The sequence below is a fragment of the Panthera uncia genome, chromosome D4 (genome assembly GCF_023721935.1).
Source record: "Panthera uncia isolate 11264 chromosome D4, Puncia_PCG_1.0, whole genome shotgun sequence".
Classification (NCBI taxonomy): Eukaryota; Metazoa; Chordata; class Mammalia; order Carnivora; family Felidae; genus Panthera; species Panthera uncia.
In genome coordinates this window covers 18,240,737-18,265,181 of record NC_064807.1, presented here as the reverse complement: position 1 = coordinate 18,265,181, position 24,445 = coordinate 18,240,737, and the positions used below count along the sequence as shown (strand labels likewise).

The 24,445-nt window shown below is 37.0% G+C and overlaps 1 protein-coding gene across 9 annotated transcripts in view; it reads right to left on the bottom strand.

Moving 5' to 3' along the window:
* The window catches only part of VPS13A (vacuolar protein sorting 13 homolog A), a 257,663-nt gene that overhangs the window by 128,471 nt on the left and 104,747 nt on the right, over nucleotides 1-24,445 (bottom strand). For all 9 annotated transcript variants that reach the window (XR_007458693.1, XM_049633783.1, XM_049633762.1 and 6 more), the window contains 7 exons: nucleotides 16,517-16,596; nucleotides 15,733-15,792; nucleotides 15,089-15,242; nucleotides 14,247-14,363; nucleotides 14,067-14,170; nucleotides 4,528-4,695; nucleotides 1,843-2,147 (listed from right to left, as the gene is read on the bottom strand). Coding sequence is in view for 8 of the 9 variants with exons in the window: in XM_049633783.1 (XP_049489740.1) it covers nucleotides 1,843-2,147; nucleotides 4,528-4,695; nucleotides 14,067-14,170; nucleotides 14,247-14,363; nucleotides 15,089-15,242; nucleotides 15,733-15,792; nucleotides 16,517-16,596 (988 nt within the window). In the remaining variant the exon portion in view is untranslated. The remainder of the gene's footprint in view (nucleotides 1-1,842; nucleotides 2,148-4,527; nucleotides 4,696-14,066; nucleotides 14,171-14,246; nucleotides 14,364-15,088; nucleotides 15,243-15,732; nucleotides 15,793-16,516; nucleotides 16,597-24,445) is intronic.

The window sequence follows — 24,445 nt, the reverse complement described above, 5'->3', positions numbered from 1 at the left end:
ATTCTCTTTCAGTAAATTTAGACTTTTATACAGTTTAAAAGTTAATGAGCCATCTGAAGTTTAAAGTGTCTTTATGTATCTATAGCCTATTATTAAAATAAAAGTCTCTCACCTCAATATTTCCCTGTGATTTTTGAATTCCCTGGGCTTGGCCGAACAAATCTACATTTTCCAATGTCTTCACTAAATGTATCACTGTAACCGAAACCTGGCTTTCCATGGAGCTCTATTAAATAGGGGCCAATTTTTCTCCAACATCCTATTCATCTCAGCATTAAAAGACAGAAGTCATTTTCCTTAGTTTGTAATGATACTCAATTCTCACTCCTATCCTTTTAAGAATATCATCATCCAGACTTACCACTTTCTACTCTTGCTTTCCTGTATCAACTAGTCAGTGCTTATTTTTGAAGACTTTAAGATTGATGAATTTCCAGTTTATAAACCTCTCTCTACATTCTTTTACTCTTTATGTACCCTCTTATCTTTGATTTCTTCTGTCTCCATTATCCATCAACATGACTCTCAATATTTAAAAATCCTATCCCACTTTAGTCACACCTGCTTGTTAAAAATTCAGTCTTGCCTGAATCCAACACCAAATATCAAGTACTACATGAAAAAAACTATCATGTACTCTTAATTCATGGTTAACCATGTCAACAGAGTCCTCAACATTGTCTCAACATATCTTCCTGGAATGCCTCCCATCTCTCTGCCTGCCATTTCTTAGTCTCTTTTGAGAAATATATATGCCTTGTGTATTGGCATTCATCAGGATTCTGTCCCGTATGTCCCACTCTACAAACTATGTGATATCACTTGTTCAGTGACTTTAATAGATAGCTAAATATTACTAAGGACACCCAAATCTGGAAGTCCAAACACTCTCCTAAAATCTACACACATACGTTCAAGTGCCTTCCAATCTTTTTCTATAGATCTCTATACCAAAGTCAGACAGCAACTTCCAAGTTACTTTACCCACTAGAGAACTCAATGTCTCCACTCAACTGTTTTTTCTGCATTGTTCTATCTTATCTCGGTGAACTGCATTATTACCAAATAACAAATTTTGTAAGCCTGCAATCTGGAGTCAAATTTCTCTCCTCAAACTCTGACATCCATTCAATAATCTCTTACTATATATTCTACTTTTGAAATTTCTCTTAACTGGCTAGTTCTCCACTACCTCACTTCCCTACCCTAGACAGCAACACATATAATTCTTATGGAAATCACACCAGTAGTTAGTAAACCACTCTTTCAACCTCTAGTGTTGTCTCCTTTTGACCTGTTTTCTACAACCCTTCTAAAATCTAAGTGTGATCCCATTTTTGTGCATCAGCTCATTACTTTCATTAAAGAACAGCTACCTTGACAATGAAGTAGAAACTGTTTATTCATCCTTTGTAAAGATTGCGCATTATAATACGTCTTGTTCCCAGAAGAGTGCCCAGGATACACGAGGTGCTTAAATTTCTCCTTCCATCCAACATGAAATAATATAAACCGAATTTATCACACTGCCTGAAACAACTCATCCCCTTCACCAAAAAAAACTCACACAAAAACATTTAAAAATGATTTTCAAGACACAGAACATCAGACAACAGTCATTCCTGAGAGATAAATTGTTTAGTCTTCCTGGTTACCTAAGGAGCATTTTTCAAATACTATGTAGGTTTTCAAAAAACTTGCGCAAGAGAAATTCTCAAAATTAGTATAGTTATAATAAAATAAAATCTCCCTGTAGACAGAAGACTCCGGATACCAAAACCTCTCATGTAAAAAGTCTGAAAAAGACTGCATTCTCCACAAATGTACCTAAGAAAAGCTTACCTGTATAGTCGCATTTCACTCAGCCTTATTGTTATCAAATCAATAATGGGTGGGGGGTTGCTCTGGCTCTCTGTTATTATATGGAATGTATTTGTCATTGTAATTAGTCCAAAATCAGCAACAAAAACATTTTCAGAAACTGGAGACTGTGGGATGACCACCACTGGGGCTTTGATGTTAACATCCAATGACATTCTAGAACTCCTCTGTGCCAGTTCTTTTACACCAGTGGCCGCCATTCCTGCTGCCTGAACAGTAGCCTCAGCCAAAGCTTGTTTAGCCGCTTGAAAATTATCTATAAAAGCCTAAAAGGTAACAGAATTATATTATTAAGGTTACCATTAATGACTGTTAATGTTAAATGCATACTGATATTGATGATCGTACTTCCGTGAGAAAAATTTTTTCTCGGTACAACCAAGCATTCTTTTATCCAAGTCTGGTTATCTGTACTAAATCTCAATATTCTCCACTGAAAACTGAGAAACAGTAAGATACAGATACAGAAACACAATAAAACAACAAAAATTTTGTCCCGGGAAAAAAGTTAACATGTAGATATTGCAAGGTTTCAGTGATACCTATTACCCTTATTAACATACTTTCCCTAATGGCTAAGCAATCACACTGTATTCTCCTATACAACCTCAAAGGACAGACAGCTTATTTAAGTTTGTAAACTACAAAGTAACTTGAAAAGTAATAAAATGTCAAGAACTCTGTAGTTTTTGAATTCCGACCTCTAGAAAAAATATTTCAGTGACATAAAATGTATCTAGAATTATACCTAATTTCCAAACAATTTGTTTTCAGTAGTTGTTTCCAAACAATTTATTTTCAGTAATTTTTTTTAAACAGAACGGTTTTTTTTAGCTTATTTATTTTGAGAGAGGCAGAGCCAGGGTGCACAGGGGAGGGGCAGAGAGCAAGGGAGACAGAGAATCCCAAGCAGGCTCTTCACTGCCAGTGCAGACATTGAAGCAGGGCTCGAACTAAGGAAACCAAGATCATAACCTGATGCTGAAACCAAGAGTGGGACACTCAACCAAGGCACCCAGGCACCCGTATTTTCAGTAATTTAAGACTAAAAGGCCATCACAACAGGGCTCAGGGACATAATGAGGCTGAGTTATAAAGATAAATTAGAGGGGCTCCTGGGTGGCCCGGTCAGTTAAGCACCCAACTCTTGATTTCGGCTTAGGTCATGATCTCATGGTTCTTGAGAGACCAAGCCCCGTGCTGGGTTCTGTGCTGACCGTGCAGAGCCTGCTCAGGATTCTCTCTTTCTCTCTGTCCCTCCCTTGCTTGTGTCCTTTCTAACTAAATAAACTAACAAACTTAAAAAATAAATCAGAAAAAAAAATTAGAACGGGAATGCTTGTTCATATTTACTATTTGAGTATGAAAACACACTACAAGCTACAGGAAAAATTGCACTTAATCTCAAAAAGATCACAGGGGTGCCTGTGAACACAGGTGGCTTAATCACTTGAGTGTCTGACTTTGGCTCAGGTCACGATCTCATGGTTCGTGGGTTTGAGCCCCATGTCAGGCTATGTGCTGACAGTGCAAGAGGCTGCTTGGGATTCTGTGTCTCCCTCTTTATCTCTGCCCCTCCCCAACTTGAATTCTCTCTCTCTCTCTCAAAAATAGATATCTATCAAAAAAAGGTGCGCTTGGGTGGCTCGGTGCATCCCACTCTTGATTTCGGCTCAGATCATGATCTCACGATTTGTGTGTTCGAGCTCATAGGGCTCTGGGTTGACCGACTGGGATTCTCTGTCTCCTCTCTCTCTGCCTCTCCCCCACTCATGCTCAATCTTATTCTCAAAAATAAGTAAACTTTAAAAAAATTTTAAAAAGATCACAAAAATAGCAACATTTATTTAGAATCAGGTAATTACGTAGTTTATACACCAAGATTTAAAGACAACATTTTTTAAAAAGTGAATACTGAAGTCCTAAAGACAGGTATGATAACAGGAAAAAAATAACCATGAAAAACAGAAAAAGAAATCAAACATCATACGGTGGTATCATACAGAGATTCATTCTAAAGCCTTTACACCCCAGATAGAACACGCAATAGAAAACATAATTTCCATAATGATTACTTACATGAGACCAAAACAAACTTCAATCATAGAGTTTTTTTTTTAATTAATTAATTTATTTTGAAAGAGAGAGAGGCAGAGAGAGAATGGGAGAAAAAGAATCCCAAGCAGGTTCTACCCTGTCAGCACAGAGCCCAACAAGGGGCTCAAACCCACCAACTGTGAGATCCTGACCTGAGCCAAAATCAATAGTTGGATGCTTAACTGACTAAGCCACTTAGGCATCCTTATATTTAGTATTTTTATTTAGAGTTGGAAGTCAGGTAAAACAAAGACTTAAACCGATTATGTATGAAGAATTCAATTAACACATATAACAAATCCATGTATGGTATACGTACGTATATTTAATACATTAATATGTATGCTTGAATTAACTGCACTATTCCCATATGAAAATGATATTATATAAATAAAACACTATGAATTTCAGCATTGATAAAAGATACCCAGAAAATTCTGAAAAATCAGGGGAAAAAAATCAAGTGAGGAATTACTGCTCTTCACCTAACACACAGCAAATAACTTCCAAATAGTAAGAAAAAATTAAAAAATCGATTAGTATACTTACCAATATAGAACGTAGAAATTTTGTGATAAAAACTACTTCAATGCAACCAACAGTTAAAGTAACTTGAACATCAACCACGTTCATATCTGTGTATGCAGAACCAGCAGTTGCATCCACAAAAGAAACCATTTTGAAGCTGAAAACTTCTTTTCCAGTGATGTAAACGGCCTTAATGAGAGAAAATCCAACTATCAAAATCCACTTTTGAAATGTGTTTTCAGTACAAAAGTAAAGCACAAAATAACAAAATATACAAACATATTTTGAAAATCTTTCAAGTATTCAAGCCAAGTACAAATAAAACAGTAATTCTAACACCTCTATTGGAACCTACACTGCAAGATTTTTCAATGTGGTGGCGGCAGCTCCCTTTGTGGGCCATGAAACCAACATAGTAGGTCTTCCCAACATTTTTTTTAGTGGGGAAAACAGAAGAAAAATGATCAGATCATACGAACATTCTCATTTAGTGTGTATATTTGGGTACTGAGAGTTGCCCAATGAACATACTCTTTGGTCACTGTAAAACGTATGAAAGACGCTGTACCTCTACAACTTAATGAAAACTACTTCTATTTTAAATATGTCAACAGGTTTTCCAGATCCTTCAAAAAGTCTCCTCCTATATTTCTCTTCCTAATTTGTTTGTGACGGGTCATCTCAACTGCTGAACAAGACTTACATACAGCAGTTTATTTACTTAAAACTTTTTTTTAATGTTTATTTATTTTTGATAGAGAGACAGAGCACAAGTGAGAGAGGGGCATGGAGAGAGGGACACACAGAATCCGAAGCAGGCTCCAGGCTCTGAGCCATCAGCAAAGAGCCTGATGCGGGGCTCGAACTTGTCAACTGCGAGATCATGACCTGAGCCAAAGTCCGATGCTTAACCAACTAAGCTACCCAGGCGCCCCTACATACAGCAGTATGCTCTGCAATACTAGCAAAATCTCAAGCTCTGCAACACTAGCGAAAAATGGTGGAGAAAACAGCGCATGTGAATTGTCAAAAAAATTTTGTAAGCTGGACGTATCACCAACTAAACTTAGTTTATAGCTTTCCTGACCCTTCTAAATGCTGGAAGGTAGAAAGCTGAAGAGCCATCAACAAGCAAATGAATTCCAACATGGTTCAAAGAAAACTTCAGGAACCAAAGATATTAAGGACCTCTGAAGGCTGAGGCGCAAGATGAGGCTGAACAAAGTCTACAGGAATTCTGCTTCTGCCCTGAATGTACAATGCTGGGCAGAGGTCCACTCCAAACCTTGGCAACAACAATAGCAGCAGCAGCGGCAAAAACAACAACAAAGAACTAGATGACCTATAAAAATCACAACTGTGCTTAAAACCACTAGAAATCTGAGGCTACAAGCCAACGAAGCAGCCCAAAATGTAAGGATAAAACAGTCCAGAAACAAAATCCCTCATCCTCAGCACAAGATATAGCTGAAAGAATCTGAAGCAGTGGGTATAATGAAGGCAGTCATATTAAACAAGAACACTCAAAGCCAATTCAACTCTCCGTTAAATTGACTCAACCTCCATGCTAACTGCCTGGCAGAAAAAAAGACCCATTATCAGACATAACTACTATTCATTTCAGTATCTACTGTTCCATACGTGATCTCTTACACTCAATCAATAACTAAGATACACTGCAAAAAGCAAGGAAAAATAAAACCCATCAGGTGACATAGAAATCAAGAGAACCAGGTTTGCTCATAACACAAATATTGGAAATTTCACCCAGTGAATTTTAAGTTCCTATGATTAATATGGTAAGTGCTTCTAGCAGAAAAAGTGGAAAATATGCAAGAACAGATGAATATCACCAAAGAAACAGATGAAGAAATGAGAATCTAAGAAAATATTAAAGATTAAAAAAAAAAAAAACAGTAACAGAGATGAAGAATACCTTCAATGGGTTAATAAATAGATTCAAAAGAACTAAGAATAAAAATCAGTCAACAGTTAAGCTATAAAAATAGCTTAACAGGGGCACCTGGGCAGCTCAAAGTATCCCACTCTTAATTTGGGCTCGGGTCATGATCTCACAGTTCATGAAATCAAGACCTGTGTAAGGCTCTGCACAAAGCCTGCTTGGGTTTCTCTCTCTCCCTCTCTCTGTCCCTTCCCCACACTCTCAAAATAAATAAACATTAAAAAAAAATAGTTGGGGCGCCTGGGTGGCGCAGTCGGTTAAGCATCCGACTTCAGCCAGGTCACGATCTCGCGGTCCGTGAGTTCGAGCCCCGCGTCGGGCTCTGGGCTGATGGCTCGGAGCCTGGAGCCTGTTTCCGATTCTGTGTCTCCCTCTCTCTCTGCCCCTCCCCCGTTCATGCTCTGTCTCTCTCTGTCCCAAAAATAAATAAATAAAAAAAACGTTGAAAAAAAAAAAATAGCTTAACAGAAATTATCCAAACTAAAACAGGGGAAAAGAAGGGGAAAAAGTTGAACAGATGATTCAAAGGTTGTGAGACAATATCTAACAAGAATCTAGAAAGAATTTTTGGAATCCAAGAGGAGGAAGTACAAGGAGCAGATGAATAAGGGAGAGGAGGGGGAAGACAGAGAGAGAGAGAGAGAAAGAGAGAGAGAGAGAAAGGAACTATTTGAAAAGGTAATGAAAAATAATGTAGACATATCCAAGAAGCTCAGAAAACCCCAAAATCAAAACACACTTACATATTCCTAGAAGCACCATACACAAATCCTGAAAGAAGTCAGATAAAAATGAGAAATATATATAAAGGAGCAAAGATACATTGATGACTTCTCATCAATACCATGTCTAAGAAAGAATGCTGGAGCTACATCTTTAAGAGTTTGAAATGGGGTGGGGGGGGGCGGGAACCCTGTCATCACAGAATTCTATACCCAGCAAAAACTTCAAATGGGAAATGAAAATGAAATGAAAGTGGGTTCTTTTCCAGTTCTCATTCCTCCTTGTGCCCCAAAGCTGAGAGAATTCATTACCAGCAAACTTGCACTATAAGAAATGAGTAGAAACAAAATAACAAGAAACTTGAAGCTACATGAAGAAATTAATTCCAGAAATGGCTAGAATGAAGATAAAAAGAGCTTAAAAAAAAAAAAACTGCTCTAAAGAAAATTGACTAAACCAAAATCAGTACGTATGTATTATAGATTTTCAGCATACACAATATCAAAACATATTACAGTAATACCATGAAAGACAATAAATAATTAGGGGTTGATAGTAGTATTGTAAGGTATACTATACATGAAGCAGTAAAACATTATTGGAAAGTAGACTATGATTGAAATTATGAATCGTAAACCCAAGGGAAACTGTAAAATCAATGACAAACAATCCAAAATCAGGTTAAATGTGGGGAGACAATACAATAAACAGAATAAAACAACTAGAAAACAAAACAATTAGAGAGAGAGCAAATTTTAAAGTTTATTATTTGAGAGAGCAGAGGAGAGAGGGGAAGAGAGGGAGAGAAGTCCAAACAGGATCAACGCTGTTAGCTCAATCCCATGACTGTGAGATGATGACCTGAGCTGAAATCAAAAGTCAGACGTTCAACTGACTGAGCCACCTAGGCACCCCAAGCAATAACAAATTTTAAACCAACTATATCATAATTGGATTTTTTAATGGCCTAAACACAATTTAGAAGTCAGAGATTGTCAGGCTGGATAAAAAAGCAAGATTGAGATATATGATGCCTCTAAAACACTCACTTTAAGTATAAAGACATAGACTAAAAGCTAAGACATAGAAAAAGATATACCATGCAAACACTAATCATAGAAATCTGGAGTGGCTATATTACTACCAAAGCAAACTTCAAATTAATGGTAATTACCGGGTTAAAGAGAGATATTACATAACACAAAGGTTCAATTCACCAAGGAAGTATAAAAGCTCTATGTAGAAGATCCCTGAAACAATGAAGCAAAAACTGAGGTAACCGAAAGGAGAAACAGACCAAGCCGCAGTTGAAACTTCAACAACAGAAAATCAGTAGCTTGTAGAATTCTATCAACCAACTTAGTGCTCTGACATTTGTGGAACATTCAACCCAGCAACACCCAAACATACACATTAATCTCAAGTATACTTGGAACATTCACCAAAGTTGATGTTTTATGGTCCATAAAACAAACACCAACATGCTTAAAAGAACTAAAAAAGCTTTGGCTTAAGAGGGCTATTTAAACTGGAAATCAGTAACAATAAGAGATCTGAAAGGAATCTCAAATATTTGGAGGTAAGAGGTGGGGAGTTAGGATGGAGAAGTAGGGGGACGGGGATTCCCCTCATCCCTTAAACACAGCTGTATGGAGGTCAGATCACTTGCAACACCCAGGAAATCTGGGCAGAAAGATTTCCACAGGTGGAGGGACACAGCCTGGTGGATTCCGGGTGCGTGTATGTGAATTGGGACAGAGGAAACAGAGGAGGCATACAGGGGAGGGAACCCCCTCTGTGGAGAGATAAAAGGGAAAGCCAGAGAGGCTGTGGAATTGTGGTACTGACAAGGTAAAAAATCTCTCCGTGCAACTGTCGTATGGACAAGGTAAAAAAAATCTCTCCGGACCACGGACTGAGGGACAAGAATTACAGAGAGTGCCAGTTTCTATTTTGCAACAGCTTTAGGAGCTGAAGATCAGAGTTTTCAAAAGTGCTTGACTTTCTGCAGACTGAAGCTGCGACGTGCACGTGCCCAGGGTGGGGGTGGAGGGTGGGGAGGCGAAGGGAGCCAGGCCTGGGGCTGGGTAGCGATCCCAGGGGCGCACCGGGAGAGACAGTCCCCTTCCTCCAATACTGTGGAAAAGAGTTTACTGCCTCCCCAAGGACAAAAGACCCTGTAGGCGCCAGCCAGAGGCCTTCTATCAGCAGGGCGGAGTGGGGCTACACCAGAACAGGGTCCGTAGGGTGCAGGGCCCTCTAAGACATTGGGTTTTGAATCCCAGCTGAGCACCTCTGGCACTGGAGACTGTGGAGCAGGGCAAGCCCACCTCTGGCGCCACTACGTGAGGGCTGCCTGAGCGGTGTGGCTTGAGACCCCTGTCTGGGGAGGAGAGATTGGGGTGTCGCCATTTTTCCCCCATCACCAACAAGATAGGGCTTCAGGGAGCAGCACCGGGGCCCCCAGTGGAGGTGGGACCCGCCTACACCAAACCCTCCCCCTCCGTGCCCAGCAACTGCGCATCTACCTAAGCAGAACGGACACTGACCAAAGCAGAGGGCCTCTCTTCCAGACCAGCACAGCCATGGGTCTCAGGCACCAACAGACAACTGTTTTGTGGTTTTGTCTGTTTGTTTTTCTTTTCCTTTTTTCTTTTCTTTTCTCTTCTCTTTTCCTTTTGGAATCAGGTTCATAGTTTGAGTTGGTTTTTGGTCAATTCTTATTTTTTATATATATATAATTTTTTGTCTAATCAGGCATTTTTACTCTTTTCTCTGTATACCTTTTCTAGATCTCCTTCTTTATTTTCCTTTCTCTCTCCTTGAATTAAGCCTTACAGTTTTTTTGATTCTCCGCTTAAGTCTTTTTTTTTTCCACCCCTTTCATTTTTCTCTTTATATGGGATCAGACTCCCCCTTCCTTTCCTTTTTTCCAGGGTTACTCCAGCAAACAATTCAAAGCACACCTGGTGGAAGGTCCCAACACTCCACAGATACAAGCAAGGAGGAGCTCTGCAGTGGACTGACCAGTGGGATAGAGCAGCCAAAACGCAATCACAGAGCGCACGCTCCACACTCCAAAAGCACTTCTGAAGGGCCAGGCCCTGGACAGTGCACGACACCTTTTTAATATAGTACTACTTGCAGGTGCAGGACACATAACAAGCTATTAAAACACATAAAAGACAGAAACCTAGCCAAAATGATGACACGGAAGAATTTTCCTCAAAAGGAGATCCAGGAAGAAACGTCAGCCAGAGAATTGCTCCAAACAGATATAAACAATATATCCGAACAAGAATTTAGAATAACAGTCGTCAAGACTAATAGCTGGGCTTGAAAAAAGCACAGAAGACAGCAGAGGCTCTACTGCTGCAGAGATCCAAGACCTAAGAAGTAGTCATGATGAACGAAGAAATGCTATAAATGAGATGCAAAATAAACTAGGTACAGTGACAGCAATTATGGAAGGAGAGAACAGAATAGGTGAAACAGAAAATAAAATTATGGAAAATGATGAAGCTCAACAAAAAGAAGGGAAGGAAATCAAAACATCTGGAGGTTAAACAACATATTTCTAAATAAACCATGGGTAAAGGAGAAAGTTGCAGGACAAAATAGAAAATATTCTGAATTGAATAAAAATAAACATATCAAAATTTCTAAGATACAACTAAAACAGTGCTTAAAGGAAAATGTATAGCATTAACTGCCTGCATTAGAAAAATGTCAAATCAGTAACCTAAGTTTCTACCTTAAGAAACTAGGAAAAGAAGAAATTAAATCCAAAGCGAGAAGGAAGAACATTAAAAAAAAAAAAAAAGAGAGAGAGAAGACATAAAAAAAATTTAAATAAACAACACTCAATTGAACCAAAAGCTGATTCTTTGAAAAGAATGGATAAATCTCTAGTTAGACTGCTGAAGAGAAAATCAGAAAAGACAAAAATTAAAATCTCATATGCTAAGACAGAATCAGAATAAAAAGGTTATATACTGTAGTATTCCGTTTATTCAACATTCTGGAAATGGCAAAACAGTGACTCCTAGGTGCTAGGGTGGGGAGAAGGGATAACTACAAAGGGCAGGAGTAACCTTTGGGAGGTGGTAGATATAATCTATTATCCTTAAGATGTTGGAAGTTACATAGCTGTAGGTGTTCAACAAAAATCAAGGAACTATATGCACTAAAAAGGCTAAATTTTACTGAATATAAAGTAAACCTGACTTCAAAAAGAAAAAAAAAATAGGGGGGGGAGGGAAACCAGTGAAGAATTCTATAAAAGGATTACTGAGGCCCTTTATGACCTCCCAAATGTGCCCAGCAGCTTGCTGCCACAAACCTTTTATAGTTGCTACTTCCTCTACATGGAACGCTCTTTCCACATTGACAACTGATTCAGATTTCACTCTGATGTTCAGAACAGGATTTCCTGATAATCCTAAAATGTTATTAGACTCTATCATATTATCCTACTTCATTGGTTTTCAAAGTACTTATTCTCCCTAACATAATTTCCTATTATTTACTATTTATTATTTACCCCAGGAAACAGACTTTGCATGTTTTGCTGACCATAATATTCCAAATATTATTAATAAAAATACAGAATATCTTCCACAAGTCACCTGAGTGACCTTGTGACTATTCCCCTAAAGCCCAAGAGAAGAAAAGAATTTTAAGAGTTTAGAGTAGAGAGGATATAGCATAAGACACCAGGTGCAGAAAAGGGGTAAATAAAACTAAAAATTTTAAGCAAAAGATTTTAAGCAAAAATCTGTAAACTGAAGAGGTCCCCAACATTCTTCAACCATTCTGGCTCCCAGAATTTAGACTGTTAGGCTTGTACTTACAGTACTTTTCTCAAAGGAAACTGACGTAAGAGGAAAAAAAGCCTTCACTCTCAATTTTTGAGGCGATAAAATTACTCTATCAGTGCCTCATCCACTCATGTCTATCTGTCTAAATCCAACGATTAGAAATACTTATGTACCTACCATTCATAATAAGCAATAATAATAATTAATAATTAAGGGAATAATTCTTGTAAACATTCACTTTTGAAACATTCTTCTATAAAGAAGACATAAGAAATTTACAATGAGATCTTATTTCATAAGAAAGTCAGATCAGCTAGAATCCCTTTCAGATTCTACGTTAGTTATGATACACAAAATTAACGGTCATCTATACAATGGTTCTCCGGTAAACAGAGGATGATGCTCCAGGACAGATTCAAAGAGTCTGAGAACTCCAGGTATCCTTTACCCAACTGCCCAAAAAGCTAAGAAGCTAAATACATTATTATACCCAAAACCCACTCAGGGCACAATAATTAGGAAACTCTGATCTGAGGCAAATAGTTGTCCCTCTGCTTCCTAAACATGTGGAGAGTTACTGAACCAAGGCGGTTTATTTAAAAATCACGTACAGTACGGGTCGCCTGGGTGGCTAAGATGGTTAAGCGCTGGATTTGAGGTCAGGTCATGATCTCATGGTTCATGGGTTCAAGCCCCGCATTGGGCTGTTAACAGCTCAGAACCTGGAGCCTGTTTCAGATTCTGTGTCTCCCTCTCTTTCTGCCCCTCCCCCACTCACACACACTCGCTCTCTCTCTCTCTCTTAAAAATAAACATTAAAACATTTTTTTTAAAAATTAGAAGTAAAATAAAAATCCTGTACACTAGAGTCAAAGTGAAAGAATAGCAAGGGGAAATGGGGTGGGGCAAGAAGAAAGAAAGAAACTTTTCAGTTTGTAGCTTACGTTGAATTTTTAACCTCACAGATGCATTAGTTATAAAATTAAAAAGAAAAAAAGTAAATAACTTGGATTATATTATCAGTTTCATTACTAATTACTTGTATGACTTTCAGTAGATGCCTTTATTTATGTGAGCTGTACTTTCTACACAGGGCAAATAAAACCAATAATCTTAAATGTGTTAGTACTTTGTTTTTTGGTTTTTGTTTTTTTTTTTAATAAAAGCAAAAGTAATACATTAAACCATGGCTTCTAGAAGATTTCTTGTTCCTTATTACTATGGACCACGCACCTTTGATGCTCTGGCACTCTTGTTATTTCACGCTAGCAAGCCATAATAAGGAAATATAAAGAGTAAGGATTTTCATTTAACATAAAAATCAGGTCATCACTGTATCTCATTGGTGTTATTGCCACATTTTCCTTTCACACTCCAGACTCCGACTTCCTGACTCAAGAAGTAACTCAGCCTTTTCTGACCCTACTACTTGATGTTCTCTTCACTCCCTTAAATACACCATCCTACCTATACGCTCCACTGTTCAACAATGACCTGTCCAACTCGACAATGGTATCTGGTCCAAGAACTTTACCATCTCACACCCAGTACTAACACCTGTCCCTTCAACCACTAGCCATAGGGTTCAAAGAACTCTGTTAACATTGTGAACAGCTATACTATAGTAAGCACCCATGAAAATAAACTTAAATAATTTCATCTGCTCAGTCTGACTTCATATCCACTGCTGTTGAAATCTGAAATGCATCACAAGATTCACAGTATTTGAAGAGAAGAGCAAAAAGAAAAAAAAAAAATTGAAAAAGGCATTTACTAATTGCCCTTCCCCAGTCTCCAACTGTTTCAGAGTATTATATAAACTTCTTTATGAGATACTTAATCCTCATTTTACAAATAAAAAGAATCTGAGATTAGGTCACACAACCACTAAGGAACAGAGCTAAAATACAAACCCAATTAGGCCTAACTCCAAAACCTGTCAACTTAATAAGCCACATTGCTAAAATGCTGACAACTAATTTATACCTATGACCAACCTTAAAGGACACTCGTATTTAATGATGTACTATTATTTAAGAGAAACAAGTCCATACCTTTTTGTATAAAGCTGTTTTATCAGAATCCAAGACAATTATATTCCTTAGCTTTGCATTTATTTCAGTGGCTGAAGTCCTCATTATTATCTCAGAATCAAGCCCTAAGGGAATAAAAGGATGAATGAATGGCTTTTCTTTCATTTCATAGTTCTCATTTTTTTTCTGAAATTTTATTACCTTCAATCTTAATTTCAGAAATGTTACGTTTCTGATCTTGAATAAAGATCTGTAAACAAGATAATTCTGCCAAAATCTGCAAGGTAATAATATCTTCGTTCTTGGGTAGTTTTAAAGCTGCAAAAAAAAAAAAAAAAAAAAAAATGTAAAACATAAGGAAAAACTTTTAGTAGTTACCTCACTACCCTTATAAAGTAATTGAAGTATAAGATAAATTAATAATACTAGAGGAAAACCTGATTTTCCATTCAATTGAAATTAAGATGTTCCCTACTAAATTAGGAATTCTAAAAAAACAATCAAACCTAATGAAAACAAAGCCAAACAAATCAAACAGACACAACCAAAAACTATTCCTAGATGAGACTAACAATTTAGTTTCATCCTGGATGACACGAAAAAAAATTGTAGTTGCAAAATCATGAATCATTTGAGACACAATGATTATGAGGTGGTATTTGTCATGGTCAAACCTGCAACTTTTCATTGCTTAAAAAATAGGTGCTTAAAAAATACAGTCTGATAGGATTCAAATTTTCTTAGTTCTAAATTTCTAATCCAAAATTATGATATTAAATGCATGAATTTTAATTCAAATACTACTACTATATGATATTTGACTAAAAAGAGTGACATGATAAATAAAAACCGCATTTTCTTCACTGGTAAATACTTTCTTTTGCTGTTATTTTCTAAAATTTACCTGGTACATAATAATCTTTCTAGATGCTAATTTAAGCAACAGAATTCTGGAGCCAATATTATATATAAGAAAACAAAGAAAAAGCTAAAGTTTATTGATCTACATGGTAAAAAACCTTGAAGCTGAATTTCAAACGTACACATTTTTTTAATGACCTCTCCTTTGTCTTCAGTCTCCGCAACAGACACAGAGGCTCGTTTTTCTTCTAGTTGTGGGAGTACGTTATTAAAATAGTTTATTGTATTCAGAAGTGCTTCAGTATGTAAATGAATATCCAAAGAGGAAAAATTCACCTAAAGAACAAAGCTGATTTTAGCAACAGGTCAATAAATATCTGTTGCTCAGTATAAGGCACTATAATTTGTGGTAATAAGAATAAAATTCATGGGGCACCTGGATGGCTCAGTTGGTTAAGCTTTCAACTTTGACTTGGTTTCTGATCTCGCAGTTCATGAGTTCGAGCCTGGCTTCGGGCTTTGCGCTGACAGCTCAGAGCCTGGAGCCTACTTTCCGTTCTGTGTTTCCCTTGCTCTCTGCCCCTCCCCCGCTAGTGTCTGCGCACGTGCACGCACTCACTCTCACTCACTCTCTCTCTCTCTCTCTCTCTCTCTCTCGCTCTCTCTCTCTCAAAAATATTAAATATATCTAAAAAAGGAATAAAATTCATAATATTCCATTTTTATCCTCAAGGATTATACAGTTCTAGTCATAAAACAATTTCCATAATATAGTTACTTAGAAATACAGTATCTAATTAAAAAATAAATTATTGTTCATTCATACCTTAATTAGTTGCACAACATTGTTATAAGTACTTTTCAAATTAGGTAGGTTCTTTTCTGCCTAACCAAAGAGAAAAAAGCAAATCCATTAGTATCTTATGAAGACATATGTACATACAATTGTAACTAAGGTTCTTCCTAATTCTTCCCCTTTGTGAAAAAATTTGTGATAGAATTGTCTACCAAGTATCCAAATACTGTGCATGGTATCTTTAGATCTGGAATGCTTTTGTCAAAAAAAAGGCTATTTAACAATGCATAAACACCACCACAAACCCTAAAATATCTCCATCAATAGTAAAAAAAAGTCTTAAAAGTGGTAAAATACTCTATCAGCATTGTTATTATAAAGTAATTATTAATGTGGCACTTACATAAAAATAGGTCAGTGAAAACGCGGAATAAATCTTAAGTAGACCACAGTACATATAAAAACTTAATAAATGATGAAATCAAATGAAAGCCTCATCTCATATTGTATACCATATTAAATTCCATCAAGATTAAAAAGTTTGTTTTTGTTTTGTTTTGTGTTTTTGGTTATCTGATGGAGGGGAAAAAGTCAAACTTCATGTCATTTCTACTTAGAACACAGGCCTGTTATTTTTCTATACGAAATGTTTAGAAACTAAAGGATGACAAATCAAGAAAAGCTCAAAGTTGTAGGAATTTTAGAAATCACGTTATAATGAAGATTAAACGAAACCTACCTCAATTTACAAAACTTGATTACAACATTTCAGAAGCACACTCACCACAGCAAGCATACAAATGGAAGTGCTTACCTTCACATACTCCAGTGTTAGCAGATCTTCCATCGTATTATCCAGTGTTGTAATCAAATAAACTGGTTTCTTGTTTTCATCTAAAAATAATGTTTTAAATTACTCTTTCACAGAAAAACTTACGGAAAGTCAATACCAGCAACATTAACAAAATAGAACTGGGAAAGAAGAATTTCCTGTGGCAGTTCTGAGCCTTCAATTCTGTCTTACCCAAGTCAGATCCCTCCTCCTTTATTTTAAACTCTAAAGCTGTAGTTTCTCCCAATTCCCTTCCCTTCTCTTATGGCACAAGGTTCAACGATCTTACCCTTTTAAACCCAGATAGGAGGTAAGAAGTAGCAATCAGTAAAAGAAAAAACAGAGTTATTAGGACCAATGAAAGGACATGAAGAGAACTGCAGCCCTGAGCCACAGTAAAACCTAGAAAGAAAATGACAAGACTCCCTGGAAACCTATTGTCTTTAAGAAGACAGATCAGGTATGTGATGAGAAACTAAGTTCTTCTGTGTATTAGTTTAGATTAGAATAAATCCCCTGTAGTTAGTCTTCACTAGTTGTATTCTGGCTTCTGATTAAAACTTTGGAAAGTAAGTGGGAAAGCTGCCGTAGAGAACAGTATTTTGTATAAAGGCTATAAACTATCATCACCAAATTACTATGACTACTAGAAATTACTATCTAGATACTGGAAGAAAGAACTACAAATTAATCCTAAGACTTTTGAGGGAAAAAAGTAACATATTCCACAGACTCTTCCAGATTTAAAAGCTTATTAGCTATTAAGCCAGCCTCCTACTGCACATGCTACTCACATTTCAATCTTTAGAAAGGTCCCAATTTTTCTCACACATTTATCCACAGAACTATTTACTGATCATTTATGAGAAACTGTGCTATTCACTTCTTCCCCCCCAACTAAAAAAAAAAAAAAATTATAGAAATAGGTGTAGTGACAGCTGTGTATCAGTACCCCTGTGTGCTGGGGTTTTCTTATCCTGTGCTTTTAGAAAAACAAAAAATAAACAGAATCATTGACAACTGCTAGAATACTTGTGGATTACTGGAGAACACTAAGGAAACTGGTTCACTTTTCTTTCCAATCACGAGAGCAAACTGTTTCTTGATGTAAAAAAGCCTAATAAGGTAAAACTCTGTATCTGCTAGGTATGATGGTTTTCTCAGCACAAGATAATCATGATAAAACCTACCACACTCGAGTTCTCAAGGGCTACAGAACAAGTGTAGAATAGGCAACTATAATGTAGGAGTAAATCACATTCAGTGATTAGGGTTTCAGGCTGCCAATACTTTATTTGCTTTCTCAAATACAAAGATCACACATTCAATCCAGGGCTTGACAAAGGGGAGGGTAGTTTTCATGACAGTAGCTAACTGACAGCTTTGCCTGGGAGTAAGTTCCTAGAGATGATGACCTTAAATCCTTGATATGTATATAAGCATATCTTCTGCCTTTCTTAATTCCATAGATAGATCTTGGGATCTACCAGATTCTAGGACTGATTCTTAGAACATTAGATTCTAGGACAGCCAAAGTACCAAAATACTTACTTTTATACACATGTAAGCAGAAAATATTTTTTTAGAAGTGAGTTCTATACCTGTTCTGGGGCTTGAACTCACAACCCTGAGATCAAAAGTCACATGCTTGGGGTGCCTGACAGGCTCAGCTGGTTAAGCATCCAACTTCGGCTCAGATCATGATCTCAGATCATGATCATGCGTTTGTGAGGTTGAGTCTTGCATTGGGCTCTGCACTGTCAGTGTGGAGGATTCTCTCTCTCTCTCTCTCTCTCTCTCTCTCTCTCTCTGCTCCTCCCCCTACTTGTGCACACACACTCTCTCAAAATAAACTTAAAAAGACACATGCTCTACCAACCGAGCCAGCCAGATGCCCCAGATTTATATGGTCTCAAAAATAAATGTAAAGCTCTACTACTTTTAATTACAAAAATTTTAAGCCAACTTGTACTAATAATCAGTTTGGACATCAACGGTCTAAATACATCAATTAAAAGATGCAGGTTACCACAGTGGACCAAACAAACAAGACCCAGCTATATACTGTCCATAAGAAATAACACTGTAAATAAAAGACACATACAGATTTAAAGTAAATGGATGAGGAAACCATAGCATGTAAATACTGATAAAAAGAAAAAAGGGATAGCTATGTTAATTTTCAGACAGAGCAGACTCCAAAGCAAGAAAAGTTATCAGGGAAAATGAAAGTTATTATATAATGATAAAGGGGCCAATTCTCCACGAATACATAACAATCCTTAAGCTGTATGCATCTTAACAACAAAGCATCAAAATATGTGAGGCAAAACACTGATAGTACTGAAAGGAGAAACAGATGAACCCACTATCACAGTTAAGACTTCAACATTCCCCTATTAGAAATGGACAGATCCAGCAGACAAAAAAATCAGTAGGGACCTAGTTGAAATCAGTAGTAGTGCTATCAATCAACTGGACACAATGGATATCTACAGATTACTTCCTCCATTACTGGCAGAATACACCTTCTTAAGCTCCCACGGACTGATCAGCAACATAGACAACATTCTGGGCCATAAAACACACCTTCCTAAATTCAAAAGATAGATAAAATAAAAACCACACAGTGTCTGCACTCAGACCACAATGGAATTCAATTACAAATCAAATAATATATTTGGGGAATTCCAAAATATTTGGAGAATCAGCAACACTTCTCGTAACACATGAGTAAAAGAAGAAATCTCAAATTGAAAACATTAGAAACTGGGTATGAAAACACACCTCATCAAAATTTGGGACTAATAGTAAAAGCACTGCTTACAGAGAAATGTAACATTGAATGCATACGTTAGAAGATATAAAATCAATAACCTAAACTTCCACCTTAGGAAAGTAGAAAAAGAAGATCAATTGATGTAAGCAAAAGGAAAGAAATAAAAATTAGATCAAAATCAATGAAACTGAAAATAAAAAAGCTTTAGAAAAATTGAAGAAACCATAAAAGATTCTTTGAAAAGATCAATAAAGTGTATAAGCCTCTAGCCAGGCTAACTAAGAAACAAAGAGGACACAGATTACTAGTATCAGAAGTAAAAGAGGAGAAATTAAGGTATCATGAACTTAAAAGGATAATTAAAAAATACTATACACAACTCTGCCCACAAAAGTAGTAACTTAATGAAATGTACCAATTCCTTGAAAAATATAACCTGCCAAACTCACACAAGAATCAACAACCTGAATAGGTTCATATCTATTAAAGAAATCAAGTCAATAATGAATAACCTAAAAAAGAAACCATCATGCCTAGAAGGGTTCACTGGTGAATTCTAATAAACATTTGAGGGAAAAATTGTAACAATTCTTTAAAATCCCTTTCAGAGGATACAAACAGAAAGAAAGCTTGCTAACTCATTCTATGAAATCAGAATTACCCTAATACCAAAACCTTACAACAAAGGCATTAGAAAAAAGAAGAAAAAAAAAGAAAGAAAGAAAGAAAGAAAAGAAGGAAAACTACAGACTAGTAACTCTCTTTAAAATGTATACAAAACTGGAGAGTGTTATGCTGAGTGAAATAAGTCATACAGAGAAGGACAGATTCCATATGTTTTCACTCCTATGTGGATCCTGAGAAACTTAACATAAGACCATGGGGGAGGGGAAGGAAAAAAAAATGGTTAGAGAGGGAGGGAGCCAAAACAGAAGACTCCTAAAAACTGAGAACTGAGGGTTTATGGGGGGTGGGAGGGAAGGTGGGTGAGTGATGGGTATTAAGGAGGGCACCTGTTGGGATGAGCACTGTTGGGGTGTTGTATGGAAACCAAATTGACAATAAATTTCATATTAAAAAAAAAATGAATATAAAAATCTTCAACAAAGTACAGTATTAGCAAGTTGAATCCAACAAAGTGTAAAAAAACAATATGCACCATGACCAAGTAAAGTTTATCCCAAACTTCAAGGCTAGCTCAACACTGGAAAATCAACTGATGTAATCACATCAACAGACTTCACAAGAAAAATTACATGATCATATAAACAGATGCAGAAAAAGCGTATGACCATATCCAATAAACATTCATAATAAAAACCCTCAGTAAACTAGAAATAAGGAACTTCCTAACTTAAGAATATCTTCTAAAAACCTACAGCTAACTCCATGCTTAATTGTGAGAAACTCAAGGTTTTCACACTAAGGAACAAGGTAAGAGGTCCTTCCCTTTTTACTCATGTCAACATCATACTGTTAAGTGTTAGAAAATGCAGTAAAAGAAGAAATAAAAGGTATTTTCTTTTATTTCTGGGAAGGAAGGCATAAAATTGTCTTTGTTCACAAATGACATGCTCATCTATGTAAAACTTTTGGAAGAATCAACATCAAAAAAACCCTCCTGGAACTAATAAGCCATTAGAGCAAAGTTGTAGGATACAAGGTTAATATACAAGTCAAAAGCTTTCCTATGTACCAAAACTGGATAACTAGAATTTGACATTAAAAACATAACACCAAAAACAAACAAACAGTACCATTTACATTAGTCTTTTCAACAAATGTTGATCGAACAAATGGACATCAACAGGAAAAGAAAATCTAGACATAGAGATTATACCCTTCACAAAAATCAACTCAAAAAGGACCACAAATCTAAATGTAAAATGAAGAACTATAAAACTTCAAGAAGGGAGCATAGGAGAATATTTAGATACCCTTCATTTTGGCAATGACTTTTTATTTTTTTTATTTTTATTTTTATTTTTAACGTTTATTTATTTTTGAGACAGAGAGAGACAAAGCATGAACGGGGGAGGGGCAGAGAGACAGGGAGACACAGAATCGGAAGCAGGCTCCAGGCTCTGGGCCATCAGCCCAGAGCCCGACGCGGGGCTCGAACTCATGGACCGCGAGATCGTGACCTGAGCCGAAGTCGGACACTCAACCGACTGAGCCACCCAGGCGCCCCAGCAATGACTTTTTAGATACAACATCCAAGGCATGATGCATGGGGGAAAAAAAAAATACCTCATAAAGGACTTCATTAAAATATTCTGTTCTGCTAAGGACAATGTCAGTAAAATGAAAAAAACTAGCCATAGATGAGGAGAAAACATTTGCAAAAGATACATATGATAAGGGACTGTTAGTAAGTAACTCTTAAAATTAATCAAGAAAAAACAAACACCATTAAAACAATAGACCACAGGGGCGCCTGGGTGGCTCGGTCGGTTAAGCGTCTGACTTCGACTCAGGTCATGATCTCACGGTCCGTGGGTTCGAGCCCCGTGGCGGGCTCTGTGCCGACCGCTCAGAGCCTGGAGCCTGTTTCAGATTCTGTGTCTCCCTCTCTCTGTGACCCTCCCCCGTTCATGCTCTGTCTCTCTCTGTCTCAAAAATAAATAAACGTTAAAAAAAAAATTTTTTTTAATAAAAATAAATAAAAAAAAAAAACCCAATAGACCAAAGACCTTAAGAGAGACCTCACCAAAGAAGACACGCAGAAGCAAAATCAACATAGGAAAAGATGCTTTACACATGTCTTTAAGGAACTGCAAAACAAAAACAAATACAGGCGCCTGGTTGGCTCAGTCAAACATCTGACTTCCACTTTGGTTCAGGCCATGATCTCATGGTTTGTGGGGTTTGAGCCCTGCACTGGGCTGTGCTGACAACTCAGAGCCTGGAGCCTGCTTCGGATTCTGTGTCTCCCTTGCTCTTTGCCCCTCCCCCACTTGTGCGCGCGCGCGCGCGCGCTCTCTCTCTCTCTCTCTCTCTCTCTCTCTCTAAAATTAAAATGTAAAAAAAAAAATCTTTAAACAAACAAAAAAACCGCTGAGCTGCCCATTTCATACCTTACTGGAATGCTCAAAATCAAAGAGAGTAACACCAGGTGAAGATATGAAGCAACAGAAACTCTCATTCTTTGCAGATGGGAATGCTAAATGGTATAAGTCACTTTGGAAGAGAGCTGTATTGTTTCTCACAAAACATACTCTTAAACCATATGACCCAACAAATGTGTTCCGTGGTATTTATCTAGAGCAGTTGAAAACTTATGCCCACACAAAAATCTTCATACAGATGTTTATTGCACCTTTATTCAGAACTCTAAAAACTTATGTGTTAACCAAGATGTCCTTTATTAAGTGAATGGAAAAATAAACTGTGGTACATCATACAATGGAACATTACTCAGCACTGAAAAGAAGTGAGCTATCAAGTAATGAAAGGTTATGGAAATAGTAACTTAAATACATATTAGTAACTGAAAAAAAAGTCAGTCTGAAAAGCAAAATCTAGTATGATCCCAGGGATGTGACATTTGGGGAAAAGGATAAAATATGGAAACAGTTAAAAGCTTGGTGGTTGCCAGGAGAAGGGGGAGGACAGAAAAGGATGAATAGGTGGAACACAGAGGATTTTTAGAGTAGTGGAACCGCGTATGATAATATAATGCTGGATACATGTCGTTATATATGTGTCCAAAACCCTCAGAATGCACAGCACCAAGTTGAACCCTGATATAAACTATGGACTTTGTACTACATCAATGTAAGTTCATCAACTGCAACAAATTCCTCTGGTGGAGGATGTTTATAATGGGAGAGGTTTAGCATGTGAAAAGTACCTGAGGAAATCCATATACCATCTGCTGACTGTACTGTGATTCAAAAACTGCTCTAAAAATAGTCTATTAAAATTTACTGTAATTTCTACTCATATGATGTTCTTCTGCTATAAAGAAGTTTTATAAAATTAAAATTAACCTAAATTTTTTTTAGTTGAAACAAAAATTTTTTTGAGAGAGAGAGAGAGAGAGAGAGAGTGTGTGTGTGTGTGTGTGAGCGAGGGAGAGGGGCAGCGGGAGACAGAGAATCTTAAGCAGGCTCCATGATCAGCATAGAGCCCAATGTGGGGCTCAATCCCACGATCCTGGGATCATGATCTGAGCCAAAATCAAGAGTTGGACACTCAACTGACTGAGCCACCCTGACACCCCAATCATTTCTCTTTCATAAACAGGGTATAATTCACATAGAACAACGCATTAGTCTCAGGTATAAAATATAATGATTCAATATCTGTAATTCTAGTTAACATCTGTCCTCATACGTAATTACAATTTTTTTCTTGTAATGAGGACTTTCAAGATTATCTTAGCAGCTCTCAAATAGGCAATTAGGTATTGTTAACTATAGCCACTATGCTATACTTTGCATCCTACTGATTTTCTAACTACAAGTTTACATCTTTTGGACCCCCTTCACCCATGCCAACTACCACGCCACCCCACCCCCACCTCTGACAACCACTAATCTGTTCTATGTACCTATCAACTTGGATTGTTTGTAAAGATTCCACATATAAGTGAGATCAGATGGTATTTGTCTTTCTCGGACTTATTTCACTTAGCATAAGGCCCTCAAGGTCCACCCATGTTGTCACAAATGGCAAGATTTCATTCCTTTTTATAGCTGAATAGAATTTCATTGTGTATCTGTGTATGTATGTAAATAGGATCTTCTTTATGCACTCATTCATTGATTGAACTTAGGCTGTTTCCATATCTTGGCTATTGTACATAGGGCTGCAGTGAGCATCGGGTACCTTTCTCTTTTTGAGTTAGTGTTTTCATTTTCTTTGGGTAAATACTCAGAAGTGGAATTGCGAGATCATATGATACTCTATTTTAGATTTTTTGAGGAATGTACATGTGATCTTCCATAATGTCTGCACTAATTGGTAGTGCACAAGGATTTACTTTTCTCCACATCCTTGCCAACACTTGTTATTTCTTGGGGTTTTTTTGATGGCAGCCATACTGACAGGTGTGACGTCATATCTCACTGTGGTTTTAAGTGGCATTTCCCTGACAATCAGCAATATTCAGTATCTTTTCATGTACC